Source organism: Falco naumanni, chromosome 1 (assembly GCF_017639655.2).
Source record: "Falco naumanni isolate bFalNau1 chromosome 1, bFalNau1.pat, whole genome shotgun sequence".
Lineage (NCBI taxonomy): Eukaryota > Metazoa > Chordata > Aves > Falconiformes > Falconidae > Falco > Falco naumanni.
This window is the reverse complement of record NC_054054.1, coordinates 38409014-38423910: the sequence shown is the minus strand read 5'-3', so window position 1 is coordinate 38423910 and position 14897 is coordinate 38409014. Positions and strand designations below refer to the sequence as shown.

The 14897-nt window shown below is 43.6% G+C and overlaps 1 protein-coding gene across 4 annotated transcripts in view; it reads right to left on the bottom strand.

The window, feature by feature from the left end:
• The window catches only part of ZNF638 (zinc finger protein 638), a 42845-nt gene extending 34795 nt beyond the window's left edge, over nucleotides 1-8050 (bottom strand). For all 4 annotated transcript variants that reach the window (XM_040590336.1, XM_040590356.1, XM_040590347.1 and 1 more), the window contains exon 1: nucleotides 6529-8050. In XM_040590336.1, the coding sequence (XP_040446270.1) occupies nucleotides 6529-7947 (1419 nt within the window). In that variant the 5' untranslated portion in view covers nucleotides 7948-8050. The remainder of the gene's footprint in view (nucleotides 1-6528) is intronic.
• Nucleotides 8051-14897: the final 6847 nt, after the last annotated feature.

The following is a 14897-nucleotide window of genomic DNA, read 5'->3' as shown; positions in this document are numbered from 1 at the left end:
AAGTGCATGCTGGTTTATAACACAAAAGATTATAAAATGCGTAGTTGGCAGTATCAAACTCTCTTGTTCATTGACAAAAGTGCTGAACACACTGGTTAAAAGAAAAGCTCATGATGGTTTACTCAAAGCCTATGAGGTGGAAGAATTAATGTGACCCGGGCACAGTTTTGTGCATTTTGACCGCAGAGAATGTGGTGAAAACAGCCATTCCTTGCACTTACATGATCCGATCAGCCTATCAACACTCAAATGGGCTACAAGACAACTACCCAAACTATTTATACTCCATGTACAAAAAAACATGGGGTTTAAAGAAATTAAAATACATTTTAAGCACCACACTTATTATAATCTCCTGAAGAAACAGATATACTAGTTAATGTCAGAAAGGCACTGAAAGATTTTACTAGCCATGTTCATAAAATTCTGTTCATTCTAGCTCTTCAAATAAAGTCAGAACAATATTACTTGGAAGACGCTTTCCACTAGTCTCACTAGTCAAACCAAAACACGTTAAGAGTTGAACAGACTGATAAAACAACTTGCAGCTGTAGAACTGCACACACAGTGAATATACAGCATGCATACATGTCAAGAGCAAGCAGTCCATCGTTACGTGCTATTTTCCCTAATAACAAGCCATTATTAAGCAATCCTGTTCTTAAGAATGCGATTTTTCTGGAGTCTTGAAGTTTGACAGGAAAAAGAAAGACTATTACTCAAGGGCTAAAACAAATTAGCTTGTGGAAATGAAAGGAAATTGGGCTTCAAGCATCCCACTTCCGTGGTCCCAAACGAAGAAAGCGCACACAGTGCCTGCGAGGGCCGAGGTTTTTTTGCTTCCAAGTGTCTTTAGCTACCGGTCCAACGAGCATTAACAAGACTGGCAAGCCTACAAAGGGATATTCTCCTCCCTAACAAACCCAACATTCTTCTCTTCTTCAAGTCTTCATTATGCCAATGCCCTCTTGCATTTCATAGAATTACAGGAGTCTTGATTTATGCATATTCCTCCTCTTTGATTAATTCCTTGCCCTTCTCGGTCTGCAAAAATATTCCGCTCCCTCCAGCAAGTCTGTCCCCAAAGACAGATCCTTCCCTAAAAACGACTGCATCCCTTCCCAACACAAGCGCTCCAGAGAGGTCCTGAAGCAGAAGCCGACAAAGCACAGTGTCTCCAGCCTCCAACTTCGCCTCTTCTGACAATAACGCACAGGGATAGTACCTGCACTTGTGCTGCTTTCACAGCAAGGCATTGCATAGAAAACTAGGAGTAAAATGGACCAGACCCCATTTTGTGCCCTTACTTCAGCAAAGGAATCATAAGTGCAATTCTCTGTGGAAAACCTTGAGTCCCCATGACTTCAACAACATAAAGACCATGAAGACATCACCCTCACTAGAAAAGAAAAATTGTAACATATGCAAATACGATCCCTCGTGCTTGCAATATTGCAAATCCGCTTTGCTCAAAAAGTGACCTATGTTTGAAGACTGAGAAATGACTTCATTATTCCAATATAACCACAATTTCAGGTTGAAAATGAAGCTGCTCTGTGAAACATTCACAAAATGTTTCAATATATTGGGGGGTTTGTAAATATATTTGAAAGAAGACAACACTGAGGTGAGGTTTCACCTAACTACGGGCAGAACTGGGTACTCTCCCCTAAAAAAAAATTGCAGGACACAAATGCATAAATTTTTGAGAATACTTTCTGCATCAACAAGCCAGCTCAGCACCAATTAATTTTTCAAATTAAATTTTTAATGCTCAAAAAGCCCACCTTTCTGGAGTATACCTTTTCTTATAACGCAGTATTGTGTGCAGCCACCTCTGACAAAACTACAGAAACCTTCCTAACACAAGATAAAAATAAGGACAAAACTTTCACATTTCTGATGCTGCTCCAACAACAACTAACTTTCAAGTCCACGACAATCATAGTTTACCACAAACCAGTATTTCAGAGAACTAAGTAGTCTGCTAGAGAGCTGATACCTGCCTGAAGGACCATGGATAGCCAAGTCCAAAGTTGCACTGTTGATTCAAAAAACAGGACTTTGCCCAGTTCAAACCGAACACACACCTCAGCACAACACAAGGCTCAACCGAGGTGGCTGATGGCATCGTCAAATAACTGAGGCCCCTGCCACTTATTGCTAAGGATCCAGCAGGCCATTTTTAGAGGAAGAGAAATGCTAAACAAGAGTTATATCCAAAATCCATTGCATGCAACAGCTGGAGTATTCTTCACATCCAACCCCAGCTGCAAGAAGCGTATTACACAGCCACTGACCTGCCATGTATCACTGCACATGAGGATTATCCATATGCCTTACAAAAAATTTTCAAAGTTTAAGGAGAAATATATTTTTCATGGACAGATCTACAATAGCTATGCCATGGAGGTGGAAGATAACTTTTAACTTTTGAATAGTATAAGCAAAAAAACCCAACACCTTCAAATACATGTAAGTAGTTCTGTAGAAGAGATGCTCAGGATGCTTTTCAGATTACAAAAGAGCTAGAAAATACATTTACTTACTTAGCTGTATGACACTCAAAACTCGAAGCACAGGACTCTATTTTGGTACTGTGCAGATATCTCAAGACCATTTTCAGCTTTGATTTCATCAGACCTCTTTAAATTAGATACTTAAAAAGAAAGACCTGCAGGGAGAACAGATCAGGTGCTTTGGACAACAGAAGCATTTTTCACTCCAAGCCAGTGTTTCACCATGTTTCTGGGAAAGCCAAGCTGGAAGAACAAGGGGGATACAGTTCAGATGATGCAAACACAAAGTTTTAGCCACTAACAGTCACTGTAGCTTCAGAGCAGACTGACCCTCAAAAGCAGGACTTGGGTCTCACACCCAGCTGCAATCCTGTCACTTGAACAAACCAACAGCAGCTAACACACTTAAATTCCCTTCCAAGAGGTAATGCAGCCTCTGCTTCAACCTTGGCAAGAAAATGAATCCTAGATGAGTCTGTACATCAGTACAAGACTGGATTAAAAGAACCTACAAAAAAAGAAAGCTCATCACCATGAATACTCTGAACTTTGAAACCATCATTTTAACATCATTGAAACTTTGTTTTTCAGATATCCAGTATCTTCAAGCATTGGAGAAAGAGGTTTTCCTCATTTGCTATCTTGCATCATCTTCACCCATTCCTGTTTCGTGTTACCCACTCCACCTACTTTCTTTCCAATTTGCCACATTACAAAAACATGTTTATAACACAGCATTCTTAAAATGCTTGTTACAACTTCACAGAATCACGGTATGGCCTGGGTTAGAGGGGACCTTAAAGCCCACCTAGTTCCAGCCCCTGCCACAGGCAGGGACACCTTCCACCAACCCAAGTTGCTCCCAGCCCCGTCCAGCCTGGCCTGGGACACTGCCAGGGATGGGGCATCCACAGCTGCTCTGGGCAGCCTGTGCCAGCACCTCGCCACACTCATGGTAAAGCATTGCCTCCTAATATCTAATCTAATTTACTCTCTTTCAGCTTAAAGCCGTTCCCCCTTGTCCTAGTGCTCCAGGCTCATGTAAAAAGCCCCTCTCCAGCTTTCTTGTTGGCCTCTTTAGGTACTGGAAGGTCCTCTAAGGTCTCCCCGCAGCCTCTTCTTCTCCAGGCTGAACAACCCCAACTCTCCCAGCCCATCCCCACAGCAGAGCTACTCCAGCCTCCGACCATCTTCACAGCCTCCTCTGGATGCACTCCAACAGGTCCTTGGCCTTCTTACGCTGGGGGCCCCAGAGCTGGAGGCCCCAGAGCTGGAGGCAGCGCTGCAGGGGGGTCTCACAAGAGCAGAGGCAGAGCCCTGTCCCTCACTCTGCTGGCCACGCTGCATGTGATGCAGCCGAGGATTCAGTTGGCTTTCTGGACTGGAAACACACATTGCCAGGTCATGTTGAGCTTCTCATCAACCAAAACCCCTAAGTCCTTCTCCTTGGGGCTGCTCTCAGTCTGTTCTCTGCCCAGCCTGTATCCATGCTTGGGATTGCCCTGACCCAGGTGCAGGACCTTACACTCAGTCTTGTTGAACTTCATGAGGTTTGCATGGGCCCACTTCTCAAGCCAGTCAAGGTTCCTCTGGATGGCATCCCTTCCCTCCAGCGTGTCAACTGCACCAACAGCTTAGCACTGTTGGCAGACTTGCTGAGGATGCACTCAATCCCAGTGTCCATGTTGCCGACAAAGATGTTAAACCATGGCAGTTCCATTACTGACCGCTGAGGAACACCACTCGCCACTAGCCTGTGCTTGGACATCGAGCTGTTGACCACAACTCTTGAGTACGGCTGTCCAGCCAATTCCTCATCCACCCAGTGGTCCATCCATCAAATCCACATCTCTCCAGTTTGAAGACAATGGTGTCATGCGAAATGACATCAAATGCTTTGCACAAGTCTTTGGTACTATGCACCAGAAATCACATCTAATCACGATGACCTAAAACCAGCTCCAAAGTTCCAATTCACCTACAGGTGAGCTGCAGAGACCAAAGGTCCACCTAGCTTACCTAGCACCTCTACTCCCATGGCACGCAACAGGGGCTGGCTAGGGAAGTGTGTTAGGAAATTTCCCCAGCATACACCTCCAGCCATCCGCTCATCCAGGACTTCTTGTGCCATCAGAGGGTCTCTGCATAACCTCAGAAGGCTTTTCTTCCCAGAACTTCTTATTTTTCAACTAAGTTTTCACAACATTGTGGCAAACAGTATCTATGCTCTGTGTGAAACAACCATTTCCTAGTACAAGTCATACCACACATGATTATCAATTTCCCCTATGCCAGTGCCCCATCACTTCTTGTTCAGTTTGAAGATGCTGTTTCATATGCTTCCTCCTCTGTAACACTCAGCAGCAACTTTAAAAGACAAAAAACTGAATGTCTAGGTCGTCTTTAACAATGCAACTGAGACAAAGACAACTTTTATTTGTAATGCCAAACCGTAAAGCTGGAAGTAAGGCGAATTCTTCAGAATTCACAAATACACAAGACTAATCATTTCTTGAACACGCTTTTATTTTTTGCAGCAAGAAAAAAACCCACAACCCTAACTATTATGGTGATTTTGCAACGCTGTTGTCTAAACACAGCTTGCCATGTGAGGTCCCAAAACAGTCTGAACTGCCTACGCAGCAGCAAGTGTACATAAAGAAAAAAAACCATAAAGTTAATATGCCAAAGCTAGAAGCAGCCATGACAGACAGAAAAGGCTGCATAGCTGCAGGCAGATCAGGATGTCTAGAGAACACCTGCTATGCTGTAGTGCTATTAGGACAAGAAGTTACAACCCTTAATCTCCCCAGAATACTTCATAGCTAATTTGTCAAGAAGTACTTTTAGTAATAACGTTTGCTTCATTTCAGAAAGCACCAGTAAGCAAGCTACTGAATAATTCACATTTAAACAGATTACACCTTTCCAAAGGGCTTCATCCATTTATCAACACAAACCCAAATATGTTGCCCTGTTCCATTTTACATTTTAAATCAAACTTCCCTTTAAGTTTTCAAGCCTGCCCAAGCAGCTGCACTTCTCCCTGGCCTTCAGTGCTTCCAGTGTGTAAGTACTTGAAAATGTATTTTTACTCTGAAGCCCCTAATGCAGCTGTCATAGTCTTAACTATTAATTCAGCTTTTTTAATACATAGCACAAATAGGGCCTAGCAATCTTGCATGATTTTGTCAAACTGCAAAAGAGCACCTCCCCACAGGCATTTCTTTCTCCATTTGTTGAAGACTATTTAAAATTTAAACACATGAAAATAATAACTAATTATACAATTTTCAAGATTTCGTTCTCCTGTATTTTTGATATATCAATCCTAGGTCTTTCAAGAAAAATCCATAGCTTTCAGAACGTTTTTCTCTCTCCCAGTATCCACCAGATCCTTTTCTTCCTGCAAGAGCTGAAACTGTTACTTGCTTCATAGCTGAAAGCTCAGTCAGATGAATAAGAGCATTTTGTGTGTCCCTCAGAGCTAGTTTTCAGTCTCTGGAACAGTCAATGTCACATAGACCACACTTGGAAGATTAAATTTTTGCAGATAAATAGGCTGCTTTGTTTTAATGCAGACTTTGCAGGAGGGGGGCTGAATGCATGAACATCTCATCTACCACAATTTTTGCACACATTTTAGTCACCCAGATGATGTTAGTATTTTACTCCACTGATAAAGGATTTGTTTTGTCATTTGAGACTCGCTGTAGAGGACATAAATAGTTTTTAATATTTTTTAAAATGGGAGGAAAAAAAAAAATCAATGTGTGTGGCAACTTTGAAATGCAACTTAGAAATGCAACTTAGAACAGAACACACTGTGCAGCAGTTACAATAATTTACCAGCACCATTTCTAGCACTTTGAAATTTGCACGTAAGCGCTCAAACTGATGAACAGCATCACAATTCATTTAATGCACAGTAAAAAATTAGTTCATAAAACAGTGCAGCAGGTAAGATGCCGAGTACAAGTTTATGCAATAATCTTTGAAAGACACTCACCTTCATATGAGTGCATTCAATGTTACACAGAGAACACATATGTGGAAATATTCTTGGAGATGTAGCATAGTAGTCATTCATCATTGACGGAGTGGGCAATCTTTTTATCTTCTGGGCATCAGACTGGGGAAACACTGGAAGCCACGATGCTTTCACAATACCAAAAGGAGATTTAATTGGGCCCTCAGCCTGTGTCTGGAAGGGCTTCTGTCCTGCTCCTGAGCTGCTCTGGGCATTAGACTGGCTTGTCCCAGATTCGTGCTGAATTCTTTCGTGCTGGCTCATAGCTGCAAGAATTTCAGCTGAAAAGGGTGGCTGGGTCATCGGTGGCATTACGTGCTGGGTCATAGACGGTTGGACAAGAGGCGGTATGACAGGTGGCATCATGGGCTGGGCCAAGGGTGGCATTATAGGTGGCATCATAGGTGGCATGACAGGCGGTATTGCAGGCTGGGATACGGGTTTCACCACGGGGAGTCCAGGGGGTGTTGCACACAATGCAGACACCTTTCCTGTAGTCTCAGCTGGAAAGAATGATCGAGTATTTGAGGAGTCATTCTGGAACCCCATTGGTTTTATTAACTCTTCAACTGGAAACACCGGATTACATGTCACGCTGGATGGTGGGACACCCATCGACATATTCTGTTCTCGTTGGAAGTCTTCTCTATTCTCTCCACTTGATGCTTCAGGATTATAGACGCGTGCTTCGAGAGGATCTTCAGTTAACACTTCAGGATTATAAGCATGCACTTCAAGGGGATCCTCAGTGTAACCATATTTGCTCGCATGCCCATAATCAATCACTTTACTCTTGACTGCTGCGCCACCACTTGTACCACCAATCGTTTCTTCTCCTCGGCTCTGAGTATGCAAACCAGACAAAGAATGACCCATCTTACGCATCCGTATTTCTCTCAAGATTAGCGGCATGTTTTCAGGCGTTAACTGATCATCTGGATAGCGACTGAGTTCCTCCAAATCTTCATTAGACAGCCCAAAACTCGCTAAAATGCTGGAAGCACTTTCTGGCGTGTAGCGGTTCTGGGCATTTGAATTCTGCTCTGCGATCCGTGCTGAGGCAGGTGGCTTTTGCCCAGTTGTCCCAGCCGAGCACGGGCTATTATCCCAGCAACTTGTGCGAGGCTCTCCCTTCTGCTCCTGGTGTAGGTTCGTCTTCTCTTTTACCTTCCTCGGATCAGCCCTGTGCAGAGTTACCCGAACGTTTATCCTCTGCGAACCCGTCCACTGAAACGTTTCCTGTCCCGAAAATCTTTGTGATATCCCTTGAGGTGTTCCAGGAGCAGGCTTTCTCTGAAGACCTGCCGCACCTCCTCCCCTAAAGGAGCCTGGAGGCTTTGTGCCGGATGGATTAGGTCCTCTCGGCCTCTGAGGTAAAGTTCCTCTAGGACTAAACATTGCGCTTTTCAGAAATGCCTGATTTAACCAAGCATAAGGAGGTGCAGAACGGTTGGTAGCAACTGAGGTCAATTGCTGAAGAGCCAACTGTGTCTTAATTTGTGCAAGCTGTAAAGGAGGAGGGCCCAACAGAAGTGGGCTTGCAATGCCAAGGTTCAAGGAATTCACAAGTGGTGCGAAACTTTCCAAGAATAACACAAAGCTGAAAGTTAAAAGACAAGTATTAGATTATTTTATCTTTTCGCCTACTTTATGCAGTGGATTCTATAACCGGTGACAAAAACAACCGATGTCACAAAACAGCATTTTAGTAACAGTTTAAATGGTACTTTTGCACTCAAAATTCTGTCAAACATTAACATTTTCTTTCACCGCATAAAATCTTAATATGCGGTGAAAAGACAACAGACAGTTACGTAAACAAGCTTTGCTCAACAAGTTCAGTGTCACAGATCACATACCTAGTGTTGACACTCTTTCAACAGCATTTGCTGAAACTCGGTATTTCAGTTCTTGATGACAACATCGTTTGGATTTATTTACAATTACAGCTATTTTACGAGCAATAAGCCAAAGTATTAAAACCTTCTCCAACTGTTTATGAGGTATGAATTGTAAGTGAAACCATCATGTAGAGAATTCAAAACAGTTACAACTTGGATGTCAAGCCACTGTGGAATTGATCTGAAGACAGCAGAGGAGTTTTCAGGAGGGACACTCCCATGACCACTCTCATGGGTAAACTACTATAGCCTGAAAGTATTCAAAGGGTGTGACAACATTTGAATTCCATGGCTAGAAAATTTCCATTTCCCAGATGTTAAAGGCAAGATCTTATATTGAAACAACTAACAGAAAGGTATAAAATCATATAGAGACTGAAACCATCCACATACAAGCATAAAAAAAGCACAATGGCAATGGAAACCGCTCTTTTCTTTCAGATGAAACCACTGAGAAGTCAGACCTGGAAGGCAGTAAAAGAATGTACAAATACAGGCAGAATAAGACAAAGTGATGCTCACACTAACAAAAAAATGAAATACCACAGAGTTTTGGAAATGCGTTCTTGCAGCACACTCAGAGCAAGGTGCCTCATCTACCCATGCTCCAAACCTGTGGCATCGGCACAGTCAGAAGGATCCCAAGTCCTCATTCCACCCCCCATCACTCTGCTGTCTCCCAAACCCAGATAACCTGCTGTTTCCATTCTTCTTGCAGCAATACATTAGGTTTGAATGAGCTTTACTAGTAGGTTTTCACCAAGCCTAACTATAATAGGACTTGCAGACACCCCTAGTTTCTGAACTTGCATGCTATACTTCTGCAGTGTTGAGGTTCTTGTCTCGCCAACACCAATTCCATCACAGGTTTTGTCTGCAAATCTCACTTGACTCCAAACAAGTTTTTCAAGTAAATGTAGGTGCCTCTCTCATGTCTGTAATCTGTAAGGACTGAAGTTCTGAAGCTTGAGGACCACAAGTCAAAAAATAAAAATTACATGCAGCTACAACTTGAGAGACGTGAGCCACATACAAGCTGCAGGAGACTCAGATTTTACAGCTGAACTCCTCTAACTTGTTACTATCTGCATGTTAACCATTCTGAGTTTTATTAGCAATTATTTAACTAAGTACAAACTGAAGGCAGGCCAAGCAGAAACAGTAGCTTCAGAAACATTAATCACATTCTCCTCTCCATTACAAAAACAGAGGAAGCTATAATAAAGAAAAGATTCCTACCAGACAACAATCCCAGAACTCTGGCCTCTTATCCAGGACTCCTTACCCAATACCCCTCCTCCCTCAACAAATTCAATCATATTTAAATGGTAACTGCATGATAGGCCAAGTTTGTTCAAGACAGTTTCAAAACAGACTATTAAGCAAACACGCACAAAATAATCTCTTGCCTTTCAGTTGTGCAGTCCTCTGGAACTCGCATCACTGGAGGGCAAAAAAAACCCTCTCAGCCCACTAATTTGCAAAGCAGTTGGAGAGAGAACTATACCAAAGCCACCCATAACAAGTATGAATACATTAGTAAAGCACATTTTAAAAATAAACATGCTGGTTTTCATGGTTTAACCCTGGCCAGCAACTGAGCCCCACAGAGCTGCTCGCTCACTCCCCCCCCATGGGATGGGGAAGGGTGAAAATGAGCAAACTTGTGGAATTGAGATAAAGACAGTTTATTAGGGACAGAAAAGGAAGAAAATAGTAACAACATTGATAAAAGAATTAGAATATACAAAGCAAGTGATGCACAATGCAATCACTCGCCACCAACTGACCGATGCCCAGCCAGTCACCAAGCAGCAGCCCCTGGCCAGCTTTCCCCCCAGTTTATATACTGGGCATGATGTTCTACGGCATGGAATACCCTACTCTGGCCAGTTTGGGTCAGCTGTCCTGACCCAGCTTCTTGTGCCCCCAGCTCTCTTGCTGGCAGGTTTTCCAGAAGCTGAAAAGCCCTTGACTTCATATAAACACTACTTAGCAACAACTAAAAACAGTAGTGTGTCATCAACATTATTCTCCTAAATCCAAAACACAGAATTGTACCAGCTACTAGGAAGAAAATCTCTATCCCAGCCAAAACCAGGACACTGGTTTGCAAACTGAACCTTAATTCAGTGGATGAGGAATCTTCCAAGGGATCTGTTCAGAAGCAAACCACAACTTCACAAGGTAGAATTTTTACCTAGATTTCCAAGCAGCGGAGACCACTCAAGTCACCAGCGTGCTGTGATCAGGTACGCTCCCACCCCAGGATCCTGAACCACTGCCACAAGTCATATGCCTCTACAAACCTCTTGTCAGAGTTTGCACACTTGTCAGCCTAGTCAGGAGATGGTGATCTGGGAATCGGCAGACAGAAAAAGCCAGCCAAAACATTGCCTGGTCAGTCCAGTACCAGAATGCCACAATGAGATGTCTTCTGATTTATAATAATTTTTAAAGCTATCACTCCAGCAAACTCCTAAGGTGCAGTCAGGATCAACAGGGGATATGGGTATATATATGCTCACTTCGCCTCAGAATGCACTACTGGGATAATCTATTTAAAATCAAAACTGATCGAATTTCTTCTGCTTTTCGGTGAATATTCTCAACTGACATTGAAGATAACTTTTTCCCACTTTTGGGCTGGTTCTGGCTGGGCTAGAGTTTCTTCATCACAGCCAGTATGGGGCCGTTTTCTGGAATTGTGCTGCAAACAGCATTGGTAGCACAGGGCTGTTTTCGTTACTGCCCAGCAGCGCTTGCACAGAGCCAAGGGCTTTTCTGCCCCTCACCCCCACCCCGCAGCAAACAGGCTGGGGGGCACAAGGAGCTGGGAGGGGACACAGCTGGGACAGCTGACCCAAGGGATATTCCATACCATATGGTGTCACGCTCAGCATATAAAGCTGGGGAAGAAGAAGGGAGGACACTCGGAGTGATGGCATTCATCTTCCAAAGTCCCCGTTACACATGATGGAGCCCGGCTGTCCTGGGGATGGCTGAGCACCTGCCTGCCCATGGGGAGCGGGGAATGGATTCCTTCTTTTCCTTTGCTCCTGCACAGATTTTGCTTTCCCTATTAAACTGTTTTTACTTCAGCCCAAGAGTTTTCTCACTTTTGCCCTTCCGATTCTCTTCCCCATCCCACCAGGGGGGGAGTGAGGAAGCAGCTGCATGGAGCCAAGTGACTGGCCAGGGTTAAACCATGACAGTTTTAGCAACAGCGCTCCAAAATGAGGAAAACACGTCGTTTTGGATACTAAAAACATAAAAATAGCCTTACTGAAGTAGAACAAAGGTCCAATATCCTGTGTTCAACAGTACCCAATACCCATTGCTACAGACCATGCTAGTAAGTTAACGTTCCTTCTCCTAAGTCTCAAAAATTGCTTCAATTAACAGTCTAAAGGTTGCAATGTCATTTTACCTGAGACATTAAGCAAAGTAGTCAGAGACTTCTCTCGGAATCAGTGAACAAAATGCTGCAATCTCTTCAGGACATGGTAATACTGTGCCTGCTAACTTACCCTCCAAAAATGTTAAAAAACAAACAGCCTCACAAGTGGATACTCTGTAACAAAAAAGACCATGAGAGCCAATCCCTCAGCCACCCTGGTGTTGGAAGGCACACACCAAAATCAGCCTCTTCCAGTAAACAGAACGGATGTGGCATTCACATTTAGCCTGGGTCAAGAAAAGAGATGTTAAGAATTTCCCTCTCAAAGGAGAACTATTAAGTTTCCCATCAACAGTAATAATTGCAGAAATACAAAAGACAGTTTTGTCATTTATGCGATCAAAAGGCTAGTTCATGAAAGAATTCAAAACCTAAGTACAAAGTACTCTTAAAGCCAAGATTTTAAAAGGCATCCATATTTGTGCTGTACAGCCCTTAATGACTCTGAAACCTAGCTGCAGCGCAACACTGAGGACTTTACTCAGACCCACAACAATACAAATACGTTTGAGCACATCTAAGGTATTAGTTTCCTCGTCACCTGACCCTATCTACATCTGAAGTTGCAGTAAGAGGCCAGACATTTAAACAGCATTCCTGCCTGTGGAAGCCCTTCGCTCAAACTCTCTTCTGACATCCTGACAGTCAAGCTCTGTACAGCAGCAAGCCTGCAACAAAGCCTTAATCAGCTGGGTCTCATGACTGACCTTTTCAAAAGAAATGCTGGAAATGACAGTTGAAAGATAAAGTGATGCCAAGACTAAGGAAACAATGGTCAGGACATTTAAGGCTAGATTCTCACCTTCCTCTTCAGAAGAAGCTTTGTTTGGGGTGTGTCTGTGATCCTACAGACTGCTTTTCCTGGTGCAGTGACATCCTGACCAGTCTTACAGCAATGACAAAGCACCTTGCTGATGCTTCATCCTAAGTGAATGAAAACTAGGCGGATTCCCCAAAGACCATGGTGCTTACCTGACTGCTTGAAAAGGTAGTCCTTGAAACTTAAAATTTCAGAGTATCACAGAAAGGCCAAATGATACCCTTCTTGCCTTCCCTTCAATTTTACCAGTCCATTTTGCCAAGGTTCCCAATACAGATGGATAAACGAAAAGTTCTGGCTAACCTGCTTACACACTGGAGACCCTTAAAAACTACATTTGATAGAATCACAGCATAGTTTGCGTCAGAAGGGACCCTGAAGATCATCTAGTTCCATCTCCCTGCCACAGGCAGAGACACCTTCCACTAGACCAGATCACTCAAAGCCCCATCCAACCATTTGCACAGATGGTGAGTACGGGATGGTCTTGCCCCTTCTCTGGCTCAAGGATACAGCTAGAATTCAGCCCCCAATGTAAGGACATGGACCTGTTGGAGCACATCCAGAGGAGACCATGAAAATGATCAGAGGGTTGGAGCAGCTCTGCTATGGGGACAGGCTGGGAGAGTTGGGGGGGTTCAGCCTGGAGAAAAGGCTGCGGGGAGACCTCAGAGCACCTCCAGTACCTAAAGGGGCTGCAAGAAAGCTGGAGAGGGGCTTTTCACAAGGGCATCTAGGGATAGGACAAGGCGGAATGGCTTTAAGCTGAAAGAGGGGAGATTTAGATTAGCTATTAGCAATATTTACTGTGTAGGTGGCAAGGCACTGGCACAGGTTGCCCAGAGCAGCTGTGGATGCCCCAACCCTGGCAGCGTCCAAGGCCAGGCTAGACAGGGCTTGAAGCAACCTGGTCTGTTAGAAGGTGTCCCTGTCCATGGCAGGGGGGCTGGAACTAGATGGTCCCTTCCAACCCAAACCACTTTATAATTCTATGAATAAGCTTTTACCCTCTCCCTGTAACCTTCCTCCCATCCCAGAGGTCCAGTCGCCTGTGTTTTAAGGGTCCAAGGTCCACCTCTAGTGCAGCTCAGCTGTGTGACAGTTTTCTCAGCAGCCTGGTCAACGTTAATAGTTGTAGGAAAGAGCTCTGATATTCTCTCTACAGATGTGTAGAGTTAAAAAAAAGACAGGGGTAGGCAGGATTACAGGCAGACAGGTGTCATTTGCAGCTCAAGAATTCAATAAGAAAACCACCAAGTATGGTAAAAAAAAAAAATTATAAAGAAAAAACAACAGGGAGGTGGTGTTAATGGATGACATCAGTGGATGACAGCAAGCTAACAACACTAAGGAGCCGTTTCAGGGAGCAGCAAAGGCCTCTCTTCTGGATGCCCATCTGGTCAGCAAATGCCCTTTGGCTGTCCTATCGGGAACACGTTAATGCCTACAGACCAGCAGTCTGTTAAATCCTACCAGCCTCAGTGCATGTTTAGCAATAAATAATCGTTTTGCATTTTAAAACTCTCTCTAGGCTGCTTGCAGAGTCTCTCTCTGGGCAAGGCAAAAGCCACCTACCCGAAGTGACCCAGAGACGGATGTTAACAAGATGACAATTCACTAAACTGATCTGGAGGTAAGCCAATAAAAATACGTACAAAACTCTCTTACAGGTACAGAAAGCAACAGTCAAAAAGCAGTGGGTACTAGCAGATCTGAAGCAAATAAGAGAAGTTCCTGCAAGCAGAAAATGGGAAATGCAGCACTGACCAACAATGCCACTGAGTTCAAGCTCTTTTTTTTTTTCACCTTCAACACTAGTACCTACATCTTGAAGCTGTACCATTTCAGTTCAGCTGTCTATCAACAACAGAAGCACCTTTAAGTCAGCGGTGCAATACAAAAATCAAACAGCAAAAAATAAAACCTGGAGACTTACATTGCAAGTTTGGCAATAAGACTTCGTAAGAATGTGGAAGCTGCTTTCTCTAGTCACAAGAGAAAGCTTTATCTGAGGAGATAGTCTTGCACAGTCACGGAAAGGACAATCCTCTGCCGATTTCTCTCTATAAATGGTGTTGGATTTCCTGGTAATGTACCAATTACAGAGCAGTCAAACAAAGACTGCATTTCAATATAAAAACACTTTAGGAACCCGGGCATCCTGCAG